This window comes from Bos grunniens, chromosome 20 (assembly GCF_055505025.1).
Source record: "Bos grunniens cultivar Pamir isolate PY7600 chromosome 20, Bosgru_T2T1.0, whole genome shotgun sequence".
Taxonomy (NCBI): Eukaryota; Metazoa; Chordata; class Mammalia; order Artiodactyla; family Bovidae; genus Bos; species Bos grunniens.
In genome coordinates this window covers 65,198,665-65,215,431 of record NC_141184.1, presented here as the reverse complement: position 1 = coordinate 65,215,431, position 16,767 = coordinate 65,198,665, and the positions used below count along the sequence as shown (strand labels likewise).

Sequence of the window (16,767 nt, the reverse complement as noted above, 5' to 3'; positions counted from 1 at the left end):
TGATCTTAGGGGAAAATATCTGGTCTTTCACCATTAAGTGTGATTTTTCTTAGCTGTGAGGTTTTTCATAGATCCCTTTATCAAATTGAACACCTTGAGTATTTTTATCATGAATATGCTGGATTTTGTCTAATGCTTTTTCTCTGTATTTGGAGATGACCATGTGTTTTTTGTTGTATTTACATTTATATGAGCTCTTCCGTTCATCTTGGAGTAAGTTTCATGCATTACAGAAATAAAAGATTGTGATCATAAGCATTTGGATAAATGGTAGAAACCTTGAGAGTAGGTGAAATTACCCAGAGAGAGCATATAGAAAAAGATTGTGGCCAAAGGTGAAGCTCTGAGGAGTGTAAATATCCAAGCTGCTTCTTGTGCAGTGCTAAATTAAATTTCATTTCAACTAGTAGATTTTTAATGAAAAGTTCATCTAAGATTGTAGTCCCCCCCCGACTAATTACTAAGTACTTGTGCTGTTGATGTGTCTGAAGAATCTCTGGTAACAGGAGGTTTTTCTACCCTTTATTTGATTTCTCTTATATCTGGGTAGAACCTGATAGAAATATAAAAATAAGAATTTAAGATATAGTCACAAGAAGGGAATTAGCATGGTTTTTTGAAATGAATATGTACATGGTGAGTAAGTAGAACTTTAGACTTTGTGAAAACTGTTAGTTCCATAAATTGACCTTGTTAACACTGTTAGATGCTAGACTCTACCTTTTCTCTGTTTAAAGGAATGTTTATGTAAAAATAGAAAAAAATCAATTTGTGGGAAATTTACTTCATATATTTGGTATTCTGAGGCATGCACAACAGTAAAAGCAATAGATCTTCAGGCAGTATTACGAACTAGATAGGATTCTCTTCTCATGTTTGCTTTGTCCTTTGAATTAATGTTATTTTTAAAGTAATGTCTCTTGATTTCTTTATCACTTGTAGCAGTTACTATGAGAGAACCCTAATTTTAAGGCATTAAAAAAGCTAGTCATAGTAGCTTGTTGGTGAGGCTACCCGTTAGACTAGTAAAAATTTTATGTATTTATTTTGGATTTATTGAGTATAATTGATAAGTTGAAGTTGTGATTTGATACACATTGCAAAATATTCACCATAATCAGTATATTAATTGCCTAACATGGTTGCCATTTTCTTTCTTCCTTCTTTTCTTTTATATATATAATGTATGTGTGTGTGTGTGTGTGTGTGTGTGTAATTTTATTTACTTTTGTCTGTGTTGCGCCTTTGTTGTACGCAGGGCTTCCTCCGGTTGCAGTGGGGTGCAGGCTTCTCATTGCATGGCTTCCCTTGTTGCAGAGCACGGGCTCTAGGGTGCTCAGGGTTAAGTAGCTGTGGCTCCCTGGCTTTGGAGCACAAGCTCTATAGTTGTGGCACATGGGCTTAGCTGCTCCATGGCATGTGAGATCTTCCTGGACCAGGGGTCGAACCCCTGTCGCCTGCATTGGGTTTTACATATACATATTTACAACTGAGCCACCAAAGAAGCCCTCTTCCTTTCCTTTTTTGAGGTGCTAATGCTTAAGATCTACGTTTTTTTTTTTTTAATTTGATGTGCATACTCGGTTCTGTCCAACTCTTTTCTACTCCAGGTACTGTAGTTTGCCAGGCTCCTCTGTCCGTGGAATTTTCTAGGCAAGACTACTGGAGTGGGTTGCTCTTTCCTCCTCTAGGAGATCTTCCCTACCCAGGGATCAAACCCGAGTCCCCTGTGGCTCCTGCATTGGCAGGTGGATTCTTCATAAAGCAATGTTGTTAATTACAGCCACTCTGTAAGACATTTTGACCCTTATTAGTGTCCTAACTGAACATCAGTGGTTAAGAACTAAGTATATAACAATGTGTGTTACCTGTTTTGAATTTAAATTAGTTGTCTTAGTGTGTGTGTGCTTAGTCGCTCAGTCGTGTCTGACTCTTTGTGACCCCATGGACTGTAGCCCACCAGGCTTCTCTGTCCATGGCGATTCTCCAGGCAAGAATCCTGGAGTGGGTTGTCATGCCCTCTTACAGAGATTATTGCAAAAAGTTATTGAAGTTCTCCAGTTTAATAATGAGTAATTCATTATATGGTTGAACTTAAAAAGTCTTGCTATATTGACCATCTCATCAAATGATATGATTGGTAAAAGTTAATTTGTGAAAGGTTTGTTGCCTGAAATTTTGTTTCTTTCTTGAACTACATCATTATAACTATCCAAAATCATGTGAATAATATAACTAAGAATAATTGTTTTACTTGAAGTACTAAAAGAGTAGAATACTGACCGATAGCTAACTTAGAAAGTGACTCCAGCATGATGTCCTCTACTTACAGACTGTCTTAAGATACATTATAAAAGCTTATACATCTGTTTGAAGGGTCAAAACCCAAATCAGGGTTCTCAAAAGACAAATCAGTGTAGCTCTGTAATATAATAAGGGAAGGCATATTTAGTTACTACTACAAACACTTCTCCTATTAAACCTTAAATGTACAGGATATTTTAAAAAGTGTATTCACAGAGGAAAGATTGCTGACTTAGCCGTTTCTAAAAACCAATGTTTCCATTTAGTCCTAATCCATAGTCCTTAAAAATTTGGAGAACGAATTCACTTCTTTGCCGTCATTAAGTAGATAAAAATGAAACTCACTAGGGAAAAAGTAAAGGGAAAAGACGAATATTCACATACTAAGGTTGGAATTGGATACTTCGTGTACTTATGCAATCACCAAATACTCTTTAAATTTGAAATTTTAATAGTTGATGAGCTTTAAAGTGGTACAGGTCTATGGACAGAGATATATATTCAAGCATACAATTCATCAAATGGTAATGGTTAATTTGCATGAGTTACTCTTGCCAGCTGTAAAATACATAGTTCTTCTCATCATCTCAGGTATACGTTGTGATATGTAATAGCTGGAAAGCATTTTATATTGTAAAATTTATGCATTTATTTAACATTCGTGATATAAGAAAAAATAACCAATTTGAGACTTAACTCATGTTCTCTAAATATATATACCTACATGGTCTTTTAAATGTGAAAAATTGTTGGATTTCTGTTTTATGACTGCAGGAAGCACATGTGCCTCGTTTCTTACCCAAAGCTACCAACTGCCAGTTCTGGATACAATGTTTGTAAGAAAGAAATATCGAGGCAAAGACTTTGGGCTTCATATGCTGGAGGACTTTGTTGATTCCTTTACAGAAGATGCACTTGGCTTGCGATATCCCCTGACCTCTCTCATGTACATAGGTAATTGGATTAAGTTTTTAGTTAAACTTGTCTCAGTGTCACTTCTGACTTGTTTCTGCACTTTATCTTAAATGTGTGTATGTCAGTATTAAGTAAATTACATTCTTGACTCTCTAGGGTCAATAGAGTCTATGTGCCCTTACCTCGCATAAATGGCCTTTTGAGGGTATGGTAGCTTTTTTTTAAGAAATTGAAATAGAATTCACATACCATTAAATCCACCCTCATAAAGTGTACAGTTCAGTGGTTTTATTATTTCACAGCTGTGCAACCATAACCACTATCTAATTTTAGAACATTCTCAACATCCCCAAAAGAAGCTCTGTACCAATTAGCAGTCACTCTGCCGTTCCTCCATTCCTTCGTCCCCTAGCAACTAACAACTAATCTATTTTCTGTGTCTATGGATTTACGTATTCTGGACATTTCATATAAATGTAATTGTATGATATATTGTAAGCTCTTTGTGTCTAACTTCTTTCATTTTGCATAAATGTTTTCAAGGTTCATCCATGTTGTAGTCTGACTCAGTGCTTCATTATTTTTTTTTTAATAGCTGAGAAATATTCTAGTGTGTGGATATGCCATCACCAGTTGATAGATTTTTGGATTGTTTCTACTTTTTAGATATTATGAATAATGCTCCTGTGAACATTTGTGCAATTTTTGAGTGAACATTGCTCTGGTGTATATATCTAGGTGTGGATGAAGTAGCTTGGTTATAACCTTGCCAAACTGCTCTGAAAGCAACTGCACCATTTTACATTCTTGTAAACATTGTATGAGGGTTGCTGTTTCTCTACATCCTCACCAATACTTACTATTATTTGTCCTTGTAAGTTTTGACCACACTGCAAGGCTTATGGGATCTTAGTTGCCTGATGGGATCGAACCCTTGCTCCTGGCAGTGAAAGCGCAGAGTCCTCACCACTGGACTGCTGGAAAATTCCATTATTTGTCTTTTTTACTGTAGCCCTCTCAGTGGATGTGGAGTGGCATCTCATTGTCTGGATGCACATTTGGTGTTGAACATCTTTTCATGTGCTTATTAGTCATATATGTATCATCTTTGGAAAAATGTATATTTAGACCCTTTAACCATTCTTTCTTTGGGTTATTTGTTATTTGTCTGTGGTAGGTTTTTTTGTTGGCTCTGCTGCAAGGCATGTGGGAACTCATTTCCCTGACCAGGGACCAGACCCTCACCCCTTGCTTTAGGAATGTAGAGTCTTAATCACTGGACCACCAGGGGAGTCCCTGTGGTAGCTTTTTAAATTAAAAAATTCAAATATACAAAAAAAAAGGTAGGAGGTAACAAAATACTCATGTATCATCCAGCATGTAGCATCCATAGAAGTGGATTATTGCCAATGTAGTTGTACTCCTGTCCTATCCAATTATCTTATTCTCTCCCTTCCTTGAAATAAGCACTGTAGGTACGGAGTTAGAGAAAGCAGGGTTCACAAAAAGAATGAGACCGGCACTATACAGGAACAGGTCACCTTTAATGAGGCGAGAAGGGGCACCAGTCAGATTAGCGAGCTGCTGCACTAACCCAAGAAAAGAGCAAGTATATATAGGCATGTATGTGGAAATCTACTGTCTTAAGGCGGCCTGTTCTCTAAGGTTGTTCAGAGTAGTTCTCTCTTACACAGCTGGGGCAAGGAATTCTGGAGATCGGCCAGAGGCTGGACCGGCTGGGAGCTGGGCAAATCAACCTTAATGTCCATTTTTTTTCTTCGGGTGAGAGAGTTCTTTGTTTTGCATAGAATGGTGGGGAGGACCCGGAGGGGAGTTTAACCCCAGGCTGTTTTGAGCCTTGTAACTTTCCTTCAAGCAGTGTCCTTAATTTGGCATTTCTTTTCCCCATGCAGTTATTCGACTTTATACACACACACACACACACACACACACACACACACACTCCGACAATGTCATGTTTTTTTTTAATTGTCCTTTTGGTGTGTGGCTTCGTTGGATTGTAGTTGCATTGGGTGGGCTCTTTAGCTGTGGCATGTGGGCTTAGTTGCCCCAAGGCATGTAGTCTCTTGGTTGTCCAGCCGTGGATCAAACCCGAATCCCCTGCATTGGAAGGCGTGTTCTTAACCACTGGACCACCAGGGAAGTCTCAGTGTCATACTGTTTTACATGTTTAAAGGCTTCAGGGAATTCCCTGGTAGTCCAGTGGTTAGGACTCTGTGCTTTCAGTGCCAAGGGTCTGAATGTAATCCTTGAAAAAACAACAACTTTATATGAATAATATGTACTGTATAATTCTGCAATTAGCTTTTTCTACTCATCTTTCTAAGATTTATTGCTATGGATTCATGTACCTCAATTTATTCTTTTTCAACGCTGTTTCTAGTGTGTGTATATATTTTGTTGTTGTGTTTTAAATGCTGTTAGTGGATTTATATTTGTATAAAGCCTGTAGTACTGCTCTTTTCTTAATGATGTAAGATTTGATACTGGAGTGATTTGTGTGAAAACTTTTATAGTATATAATTTACCACTGATTTTAATCTAGCATCAGATATTCACTGAAAAAATGTTTTTGTTCTAAGTTTCTTCTCCCTTTTAATATCAAAAATCCAGAAAACAAGAACCAAGCATTGCATGCTCATCTTGAATCACAGTTTCTCTCTAGGCCCATACGTGAGAATGGAATGAATGCTGTCTACCCTGGATAATCTGAAAATGGATTTTCCTCTTAAAGTCTTAATTATTGCTTTACTAAATTTGGGGAGGCATGCAAACACATCTACTGTAGGAAGAATCTCTTATTACTTACCCTTTTTAAGGATTCTAATGATAAATAAATTGAATACTAAATGAACTACAGGTGCTTATGTATTATGTAAGGCATCCTCTACTATTTTAGTTATTTTAATTGAGACAAAGGACTCAGTGTGGCCTACTGGTTTTCTCCAGCTTTTTGCTTCCTGATAGGTGTGGGAGTAACTAAAGAACCTGAGAAGTATTGTCAAATATGCGGGGGAAAAGTGAGCAAATGGCATCCTGCTGTCCACACGTTCAGGGTCCAGATTAACAGATGTTAAGATTTTGCCATATTTTCATTTAAGAGAATTAAACGAGATGGAGACTTGAACAAGATGTAGATACAGTTGATGTTCTCTTTGAACCCGGCCCTAATCCCATCCCTCTCTCACCTTTTTCTCCCCAGAGGTAATTGTGTTCCTCAAGTTGGTGTGTATCCTTCCTGCCCATGATTTCACATCTAGAAACACTACAAAACATTATTTTGTGTGCTTTCTTATTTTAAAGATTTTTAAGTTTTTAAAAAAGTAATAATTTCAGACTTACTTTTTATGTATTCAAATTTACAGAATTACTTTAGATTTTCACACTTCCCAAAATACAGATGTAAGTTAAAAAGCACAGAAGTTCTCTTCATTTGCCCTATTAAAGGTCTTGCCTGAAAACTGGGTTCACCTCTTGATGAGTTTTGAACCAAAAGACATAGCCAGGCCAAAGAGTAGGAGAACTTACCACTTGGATTAAGTGAGGGGAACACCAGGCATATTTCCCAGACCAGTGTCTCCTAAACAGTTTTTTGGTGATAAAATATACATTATACAGCGTTTTAACCATTCATTCCAATTGGTTGCTGGGATTTCTAGAAAAGTTTCAATGTGTGTTTCAGCTTGCAACCAGTACTTTGAAAAATATCCAGGAGACCATGAACTGCTTTGGGAAGTTGAAGGTGTTGGACACTGGTACCAGAGAATACCAATCACCAGAGCGTTACAAAGAGAAACACTTAAAATTACAGGTAAGACTGTTTTCAGTTTGGACACAAGTCTAGTGTAGAAGCATTGCCTAATGATGGGCTGATTTCAGTGTTGCCCATCTGGTGATGTCCATGTGTAGAGTCTTCTCTTGTGTTGTTGGAAGAGGGTGTTTGCTATGACCAGTGCGTTTTCTTGGCAAAACTTTATTAGCCTTTGCCCTGCTTCATTCCGTACCCCAAGGCCAAATTTGCCTGTTACTCCAGGTGTTTCTTGACTTCCTACTTTTGCCTTCCAGTCCCCTATGATGAAAAGGACATGTTTTTTGGGTGTTAGTTCTAAAAGGTCTTATAGGTCTTCATAGAACCGTTCAACTTAAGCTTCTTCAGTGTTACTGGTTGGGGCATAGACTTGGATTACTGTGATATTGAATGGTTTGCCTTGGAAACGAACAGAGATCGTTCTGTCATTTTTGAGATTGCATCCAAGTACTGCATTTCTGACTCTCTTGTTGACCATGATGGCTACTCCATTTCTTCTAAGGGATTCCTGCCCACAGTAGTAGATATAATGATCATCTGAGTTAAATTCACCCATTCCAGTCCATTTCAGTTCGCTGATTCCTAGAATGTCGACATTCACTCTTGCCGTCTCCTGTTTGACCACTTCCAATTTGCCTTGATTCATGGACCTGACATTCCAGGTTCCTATGCAGTATTGCTCTTTACAGCATCAGACCTTGCTTCCATCACCAGTCACATCCACAACTGGGTATTGTTTTTGCTTTGGCTCCATCCCTTCATTCTTGAGTTATTTCTCCACTGATCTCTTATAGCATATTGGGCACTTACCGACCTGGGGGAGTTCTCTTTCAGTATCCTATCATTTTGCCTTTTCATACTGTTCATATGGGGTTCTCAAGGCAAGAATACTGAAGTGTTTTGCCATTCCCTTCTCCAGTGGACCACATTCTGTCAGACCTTTCCACCATGACCCGTCCGTCTTGGGTGGCCCCACACGGCGTGGCTTAGTTTCATTGAGTTAGACAAGGCTGTGGTCTGTGTGATCAGACTGGCTAGTTTTCTGTGATTATGGTTCAGAAAAATCAAGAGAGTTCCAGAAAAACATCTATTTCTGCTTTATTGACTATGCCAAAGCCTTTGACTGTGTGGATCACAATAAACTGTGGAAAATTCTTCAAGAGATGGGAATACCAGACTACCTGACCTGCCTCTTGAGAAACCTGTATGCAGATCAGGAAGCAACAGTTAGAACTGGACATGGAACAACAGACTGGTTCCAAATAGGAAAAGGAGTACGTCAAGGCTGTATATTGTCACCCTGCTTATTTAACTTCTATGCAGAGTACAACATGAGAAACGCTGGGCTGGGAAAAGCACAAGCTGGAATCAAGATTGCTGGGAGAAATATCAATAACCTCAGATATGCAGATGACACCACCCTTATGGCAGAAAGTGAAGAGGAACTAAAAAGCCTCTTGATGAAGGTGAAAGAGGAGAGTGAAAAAGTTGGCTTAAAGCTCAACATTCAGAAGACTAACATCAGGGCATCTGGTCCCATCACTTCATAGGAAATAGATGGGGAAACAGTGTCAGACTTTATTTTTGTGGGCTCCAGAATCACTACAGATGGTGATTGCAGCCATGAAATTAAAAGATGCTTACTCCTTGGAAGGAAAGTTATGACCAACCTAGATAGCATATTGAAAAGCAGAGACATTACTTTGCCAACAAAGGTCCATCTAGTCAAGGCTATGGTTTTTCCAGTGGTCACGTATGGATGTGAGAGTTGGACTGTGAAGAAAGCTGAGTGCAGAAGACTCTTGAGAGTCCCTTGGATTGCAAGGAGGTCCAACCAGTCCGTCCTAAAGGAGACCACTTGGGTGTTCATTGGAAGGACTGATGCTGAGGCTGAAACTCCAATAGTTTGGCCACCTCATGCGAAGAGTTGACTTGTTGGAAAAGACCTTGATGCTGGGAGGGATTGAGGGCAGGAGGAGAAGGGGACGACAGAGGATGAGATGGCATCACTGACTTGATGGACGTGAGTCTCAGTGAACTCCGGGAGTTGGTGATGGACAGGGAGGCCTGGTGTGCTGCGATTCATGGGGTCGCAAAGAGTCGGACACGACTGAGCAACTGAACTGAATGATGGTCTTATAGTCCAGAATAGTCCAATGTGTTGTAATGTGATCTCTCTAGTAATAGACCTTCTTTTCTAAAGTTGGAATTTGTGTTATATTTAAACATTTATGTCATTATTAGTAAGAAGACCTAGAGTAACCCAATAGAATATAGCTCAGTAGTCCAGTAGAAATTGGTGGGTGAGAAATGAACACAGGTTATTCAGCACAGAATAGGCATCAGGGGATCAAAGGTAGTACTCAGTCTTATGCATCTCTCTTTAAAGTCGATAAATAACAGATAAACTATTTAAAACTCTTTTAAGGTTTCATTGTAAGATATTGGTGAAGGGATATCCCACATCTGAATATTAATACCCTTGTTTAGGGCTTTTGTAAAAATCTGTACAAAGAATGTGACAATTAAAACCAAATACTAACTGGGTTAAAATTTTAAAAATTCTTTTTCACACAGCAATTTCTCAAAATGAAGCTAAAAGATCTACATCTGGAGAATACAGTCTTGCCTCTGTTCCAGAATATGAAGCAAGAGCTGAAGACAGTCAGTCTAGTGAGATGCAGCTAACTGTAGGTACAATGTGTGTTTACCACAGGAAATACCAAGTGTGCTTTTTCTAAAAAAGAAGTTCAGCTACTACTTAACTTTATAAATGTTATTGTTCATTCAGCAGACTTAGGTAACTTCTACTGTGTTACTTGGCCTTTTTTGTTAATTGGTTTCTAAGATTTAATTTTCTTTGAAAAATAATTTGGAATACACGAAGTAGTACAGAAGAAAATAAAAATCTATAATTCTGTTACCCTAGATCTAGCAACTAACATTTTTGTATATGTACTTAATACATATTATGAAACACGTATGTGTGTATGTTTCATTTCTGTTTTTATTCTTTTATGCTTCTAACTGGGCTTCCTTGTGAGCCACAAGGTGGCTTTATCAGCCACAAGCTGGTAAAGAATCCGCCTGCAATGTGGGAGAGCTGTGTTTGATCCCTGGGTTGGGAAGATCCCCTGGAGAAGGGAACAGCTACCACTCCAGTATTCTGGCCTGGAGTATTCCATTGTGTGTATAGTCTATGGGGTCACAAAGAGTCGGACATGACTGAGCGACTTTCATTCACTTTCATACATGCTTCTAACCGCTTTTCTCCATTGACATAATATTGTAAGCATTTTCTGTGTCATTACTTTTTTTTTTTTAATTTTATTTATTTATTTATGGCTGTGCTGGTCTTTGTTGCTGGGTGGGCTGTTCTGCAGTTGCAGCGAGTGGGAGCTGCTCTTTGCTGCAGCGCGAGGGCTTCTTTTTGCGCTGGCTTCTCTGGTTGCAGAGCCGGGGCTCCAGGGCGTACAGGCTTCAGCGGTTGCAGCATGTGGGCTCGGTAGTTGTGGCTTCCGCGTTCTAGAGCACAGGGTCAGTAGTTGTGAAGCATGGGCTTAGTCGCTCTGTGGCATGTGGGATCTTCCTGGACCAGGAATCAAACCCATTTCTCCTCTGCTGGCAGGCAGATTCTTTACCACTGAGTCACCAGAGAACCCTGTCATTACTGTATTAAATCATTGTTGTTAGGTACCACACTATTGGCGCCCCACTCCAGTACTCTTGCCTAGAAAATCCCATGGACGGAGGAGCCTGGTAGGTTGCAGTCCATGGGGTCGCTGAGGGTCGGACATGACTGAGCGACTTCACTTTCATGCATTGGAGAAGGAAATGGCAACCCACTCCAGTGTTCTTGCCTGGAGAATCCCAGGGACAGGGGAGCCTGGTGGGCTGCCAATTGTGGGGTCGCACAGAGTCGGACACGACTGAAGCGACTTAGCAGCAGCAGCACACTATTCTATATAAATACTAGCATTTATTTCCTTAACATATTATACTTGTTTTTTATAAATGGCCCAACCATGAACACAGTTATACATGCATCTTTGTGCAAATGTAATTATTTCCTTGCACAGACAAATTTCTTGAAGTGAAATAGGTCAAATGTTGTGAAGTTATTTGGGGGAAGTTTGAGGCTATATGTGTTAAGTCACCGTGGAATGTAGTGCACTTTGCAAATACTAGGTAACCTGAAAGTAGAGGGCAGTTCCCTTTACTGAATTCCAGAGGACTTACCAGGTACTTCTCTGAAACCTACTTGATATTACTTAAAATACCGGTTCGTTGGTGGGATCCTAGAGGTTTATTTTTTACAGCATTTTGTTGTGGTAGCTTTTACATTATTATTACATTGGTTAGTCACTCACTCATGTCCGACTCTTGCAACCCCATATCTGTAGCCTGCCAGGCTCCTCTGTCCATGGGATTCTCCAGGCAAGAATACTGGAGTGGGTTGCTATTCCTTTCTCCAGGGGATCTTCCTGACCCAAAGATCGAACCTGGGTCTTCCTGCATTGCAGGTGGATTCTTTACCAGCTGAGCCACCAGGGAAGGTTTTAATATAGTCATAATTATTTTGTATGTGGGTATCTGAATATATTTTTAGTGAGTGTTGAATATGTCTGTGTAAATGCACATGCATTTCAACGACCAGTGCTTTGGGGAATTATTTGTGCCTCTCTTCTTCTGTCTTAATTAACATGAGTGATGACTATTTGAGAAAAAATTTTGAAAAACATTTTTAAGGATAATATAAATAATACAATATATATAAGGAGTTCAGTTTTTTTTTCCTACCTTTGGAATTTCAGGCTTTAGAATAAGCCATTGTATTATGTTGCATTCCAAATTCCTCATTTATATTCAAATTACTTTATTATTGATCAGATATCATAAAATGAGGGAAAGTAGAAAAATCCATACATTTAGTGAGAGCAATGATTTACTTTAATATTAAGCCAAATAATTTGTGTCATTTTAATGAGAACATTAAAATTTCACTGTACTGTAAAGGTTGGCGATATAAATTAGATTTTCTTTCATTTTAGAAATTCTTCATATTACTGTAATCTTTTAATCAAGGAAAATATTTCTCATATTAAACTCTTTTTATTAGTAACCACATGGGGAAGTGATTTTGTTTATTTTAACTACATTATATTTTAGCTTTATTGAGGTATAATCAACAAAAATTATACATATTTAAGGTGTACACCTTCATGTTAAGGATGATAAATGCCCAAATTGCAGCATTGGTAATACCAAAGAGGGGGCAGTTTTGAGAGATTTTTCAGTGTCCTAATGGACAGGCTTGTGGTTGGTTGAACGAAGGACAAGAAGTCGTTACTGCCCCACAGGTCTTTGATTGGAATAGCATACTAAATTGTTACTGCCAATAACCAAGATAGAGAATAATACTGATTAAATATGAGAGTTTAGTTTGGGACAGATTGGATAGGAAATTGGGTTGGAGAATTCACTGGAGAGAGATTTCATTAGAAATAGAGCTTTGAAAATCAGGAAAGAAGTTGGGGAAATTAAGTTGCATATTTGGATTCATCAGCAAGGAGATGTTAAAGTAAAGGTGGTAGATACAGTTACCCAGGAGGATTTGGACTGAGAAGGGAGCTGCGGACAGAACACTTGGAAACCCCAGTGTGTATCAGTCTTGCATATTAGGGGGTTTCACAAGTGCTTAGGCTCATAGTAAACTGAAGCTGTAAGATGGCCTTTTTACTTCTTAAGTGAGTCTTCTTAACTGATGGATGATGAATACAAAAGGTGTTATTTGAAAAAGGTTTTAAAAGGTTTTCTTTGAAACTGAAGTAGATGCATAGGAAGGAAAAAGGGTCTAAAACTTTTGGTTTTGATATGTATCTCTGTTTTAGATTGATTCTCTAAAAGATGCCTTTGCAAGTACTTCTGAAGGTAAGAAATTCAGCTGGTCTATTAGTTGAAGTGTTTGAGAGTGTTAGAATTAAGTGTGTGTGTGTGTGTCCCTTAGTATAAAGACTTACACACCTCTAATATCTAGGTCGGGGTTCTGGTACCACTGATTCTGCTGTGTGAACAGATAAGCTATCGTACCTCTTTTTTTTCATTCTCTTACCTGTAAAATAGGGACCATAATGTCTGCCTTGTTTATTTCTCAAGATTATTGGAAGAGAATCTAAGTGAAAATGCACAAATACTTTGCAGAGCTCAAGGTAACACAGATATGTGAGGAATGAATACTGACTTTAAGATTATTTCATAATTTAAAATATGTCACTGACATGATTTCCTAGCCTGATGTGATAGGAAGTGTGAAATTGTGGTGATATAGTTAAACTGGCTTAGTTCTTGCATTTCTGTGTATAATTAATGGGTAATTCTTTGACTACACAGTCAATTAACTATGGGCTTGCTATTTTTTTTTCAGGTCATGATAAAACACCTGTTTCCACTCGTACTCGAAGTAGCCATCTAAAGCGGCCAAAGATTGGAAAGCGGTTTCAGGATTCCGAGTTTAGTAGTTCTCAAGGGGAAGATGAAAAGACTCCTCAAACTTCTCCCACAGCTTCAGTGAACAAGTAAAGCATTGTTTATCTTACTGTCATTATTTTGTGTCCTCTTATTTTCATAGTATTTAGTTTTTAAGGTGGCATTTTTTATATTATTTGTGTAGTAAATGACCTTGGTGTAGAAGTTTGTATTTGAGTTCTTCAACAAGATTATTGATTACACTTAAAAAGTGTCACATTGACAGTATTATAGGGAGAAGTTGCTAGTAAGAGAGTAGAATAAACTGATGTTTTAGTCTCTTGTGTGAAAATCCAGAAGAATCTTCTAGTGATTAAAGTATCTCAAATGAGCCGTTTATTGTCAGCTTTGAAATTGACAGTAGCTGTAGTTTTTAGTAATCCTGAAGTTTAGTCAATTTAAGAAACCCTCAATTTTACTTTATAATGGACTTATCTGGACTTATCTTACTAGATTATAGAAAATAACATAAATTAGTAATTGCCATAAATGAAATCATCAGCTCCTCCAGAAACTTAATAGTCTGCTGAATCAACAGAACCCTTGGATCAAAACCTTATTTTCCTATTTAAAGAAAGCAAGATTTTGAATATTATAGTTAAATTAAGCTTTTGCTCTGATAGTCTTACTAACTGTTCTTGAGTCAACCATTCATAGCTTTGCCATCTTGGCTATAAAATTATTCTCAGGTAAAGTATTCTGTAGCTATGCTAATTTAATTCTGTATATAATTTTAAATTTGAATAATTATGTAAATGTTATATTTTAATGAAAAATCTGCCATTTTAAAGAAAAATTTATTTGTGAAAAGAGTAATAAGAGTTTAGATAATTATGTTTTTTCCCACTGAGTAACATTTTGATATAATACCCTTTTTAGAAGGGAATGTAATAGCACATTTTAAATTACACATCACAGAACTGTTGTGGAATTTTTCTTTAGCTTTTCATAAAATAGTAGCAATGAGACTAAATGCTTAATCTATGAAGAACAATATGTCATCTTTACCCTTGTCTGCTGCTACTGCTGCTGCTAAGTCGCTTCAGTCATGTCTGACTTTGTGCGACCCCATAGACGGCGGCCCACCAGGCTCCCCTGTCCTTGAGACTCTCCAGGCAAGAACACTGGAGTGGGTTACCATTTCCTTCTCCAGTGCATGAAAGTGAAAAGTGAAAGTGGAGTCCCTCAGTCGTGTCCGACTCTTAGCGACCCCATGGACTGCAGCAGTAGTCTCTAATACACGTGTCTGTACCTGTGACACAGGTTGAGAGAGCTGCAAGGTGGATTGTGATACAATAATAGAAGTGAAAGTGCTGTGGATACAAAGAGTGTGATTGACTCTAATGGAGGGGGTGGAGAAATTTGACATTTGGGCCAGGGCTTCAGGGATGAGTAGGAACTCAACAAGCATATTTGGGAAAGAAGAGTTTTCTAGCTCGAAGGTTCACACACTGTGGTCTACAGGCCAGTCTGGCCCACCACCTCTCGTGAGTAAAACGTTCCTGCACCACATCCCTGTACAAGTTTACATGCTTGCTGTGGTTGCTTTTGCTTTACAGTGGTGGAGTGAGTGAGTGTTCAGAGACCATGTGTCCCACGAAACCTAAAAGAAAAGTTTGCCGAACCTCGCTCTACACCAGGGCTGTTCAGAGAACTTCTGGCACGGTGGGCGTGTTCTGTGTCTCCCTGCCCAGCACGGCAGCCTCTACTCAGTGTGTGTGTCACTGAGCACTGAAGTGTGGCTAGAGCAACTGAGGAGCTGAGTGTTTTATTTCACTTAGTTTTAATTACCGTATTATAAATAATCGCAAGTGTCCTATGGCTACCGTATTGTACCATGCAGTTCTAGACTGCAGGAATAATGTGAGCAAAGGCACCAAACTGGGAGGGGTGTTGGTAAGGAAAACTGATACATAGGTAAATGGTAGCATCGCAGTCAGTTCAGTTGCTCAGTCGTGTCCGACTCTTTGTGACCCCATCGACTGCAGCACACCGGGCTTCCCTGTCCATCACCAACTCCCGGTGCTCAAACTCATGTCCATTGAGTCAGTGATGCCATCCAACCATCTCATCCTCTGTCGTCACCTTCTCTTGCTGCCTTCAATCTTTCCCAGCACCAAGATCTTTTCCAGTGAGTCAGTCCTTTGCATCAGGTGGCCAAAGTATTCAAGTTTCAGCCTCAGCATCTAGTGAAAGGAAAAATATAAAGGTCTGGTCATGTTAGACTTTGAGAGGATGTGTGCTTTATTCTGCAATCCATAGGGGTATATCAGAATTTTCAGAGCTGGACTGTCACAGGTATAGATAGAAAGAAAGAAACATAGCTCTTTAAACCTTACTAAAGAATGTATGTACTGCTAGTCTCAACATGAGTTGGGAAGAAGTTATAGTGTCCAGAGAGAATAGGGCTTGAAGAAGGAAGATGAGAATGGGAATAGAAAGTTGTGGATTTGTTTGAAAGGCATTTCAGAAGTAGAACTAAGCCATATCATTTATTGCCCCAAATGGTATTTTTGAGAATGAAAGGGGTATTATATATAGGCGTACTCCAGAGATGTAGATTCAGTTCCACGGTACCACAATAAAGCAACCATCACAATAAGGCAGGTCACGACATTTTTTGAGTTTTCCAGTGCACATAAAAGTTATGTTTACACTGTACTATAGTATATGTCTTTAAGGAAAAAGTATATTCATTAATTTAAAAATACTTTATTGGTAAAAAAAAAAAAAATGGTAACCATCGCCTGAGCCTTTAATGAGTCATAATCTTTTTGCTGGTGTAGAGTCTTGCCTCAGTGTTGATGGCTGCTGACTGACCAGGGAGGTGGTTGCTGAAGTTGGGGTGACCTTGGCCCTTTCTTTAGTTAGACAGCCATGAACTTTGCCATGTAGATTGGCTGACTTCTTCCTTTCACTAATGATTTCTCTGGAACATGCAAGGCTGCTTGATAGCATTTTACCCACAGTGGAAATTCTTGCAAAATTGGAGTCCATCCTCTCAAACCCTGATGCAGCTTCCTCAACTAAGTTTATGTCATAGTCTAAATCCTTTGTTATTTCACCAATCTTCATAGCGTCTTCACGAGTGGATTCCATCTCGAGATGGAATCACTTTCTTTGCTCATCTACATTAAGCAGCTCCTCATCCATTACAGTTTTAACCTGAGATTGCAGCAGTTCAATCATATTTT

General features: G+C 38.7%; 1 protein-coding gene across 10 annotated transcripts in view; it reads left to right on the top strand.

Annotated features, from left to right (window-relative positions):
- The window catches only part of FAM169A (family with sequence similarity 169 member A), a 64,665-nt gene that overhangs the window by 37,584 nt on the left and 10,314 nt on the right, over window positions 1-16,767 (top strand). For all 10 annotated transcript variants that reach the window (XM_086361090.1, XM_086361099.1, XM_086361092.1 and 7 more), the window contains 5 exons: window positions 3,079-3,258; window positions 6,923-7,051; window positions 9,626-9,738; window positions 12,940-12,979; window positions 13,473-13,623. In XM_086361090.1, coding sequence (XP_086217216.1) covers window positions 3,079-3,258; window positions 6,923-7,051; window positions 9,626-9,738; window positions 12,940-12,979; window positions 13,473-13,623 — 613 coding nt within the window. The remainder of the gene's footprint in view (window positions 1-3,078; window positions 3,259-6,922; window positions 7,052-9,625; window positions 9,739-12,939; window positions 12,980-13,472; window positions 13,624-16,767) is intronic.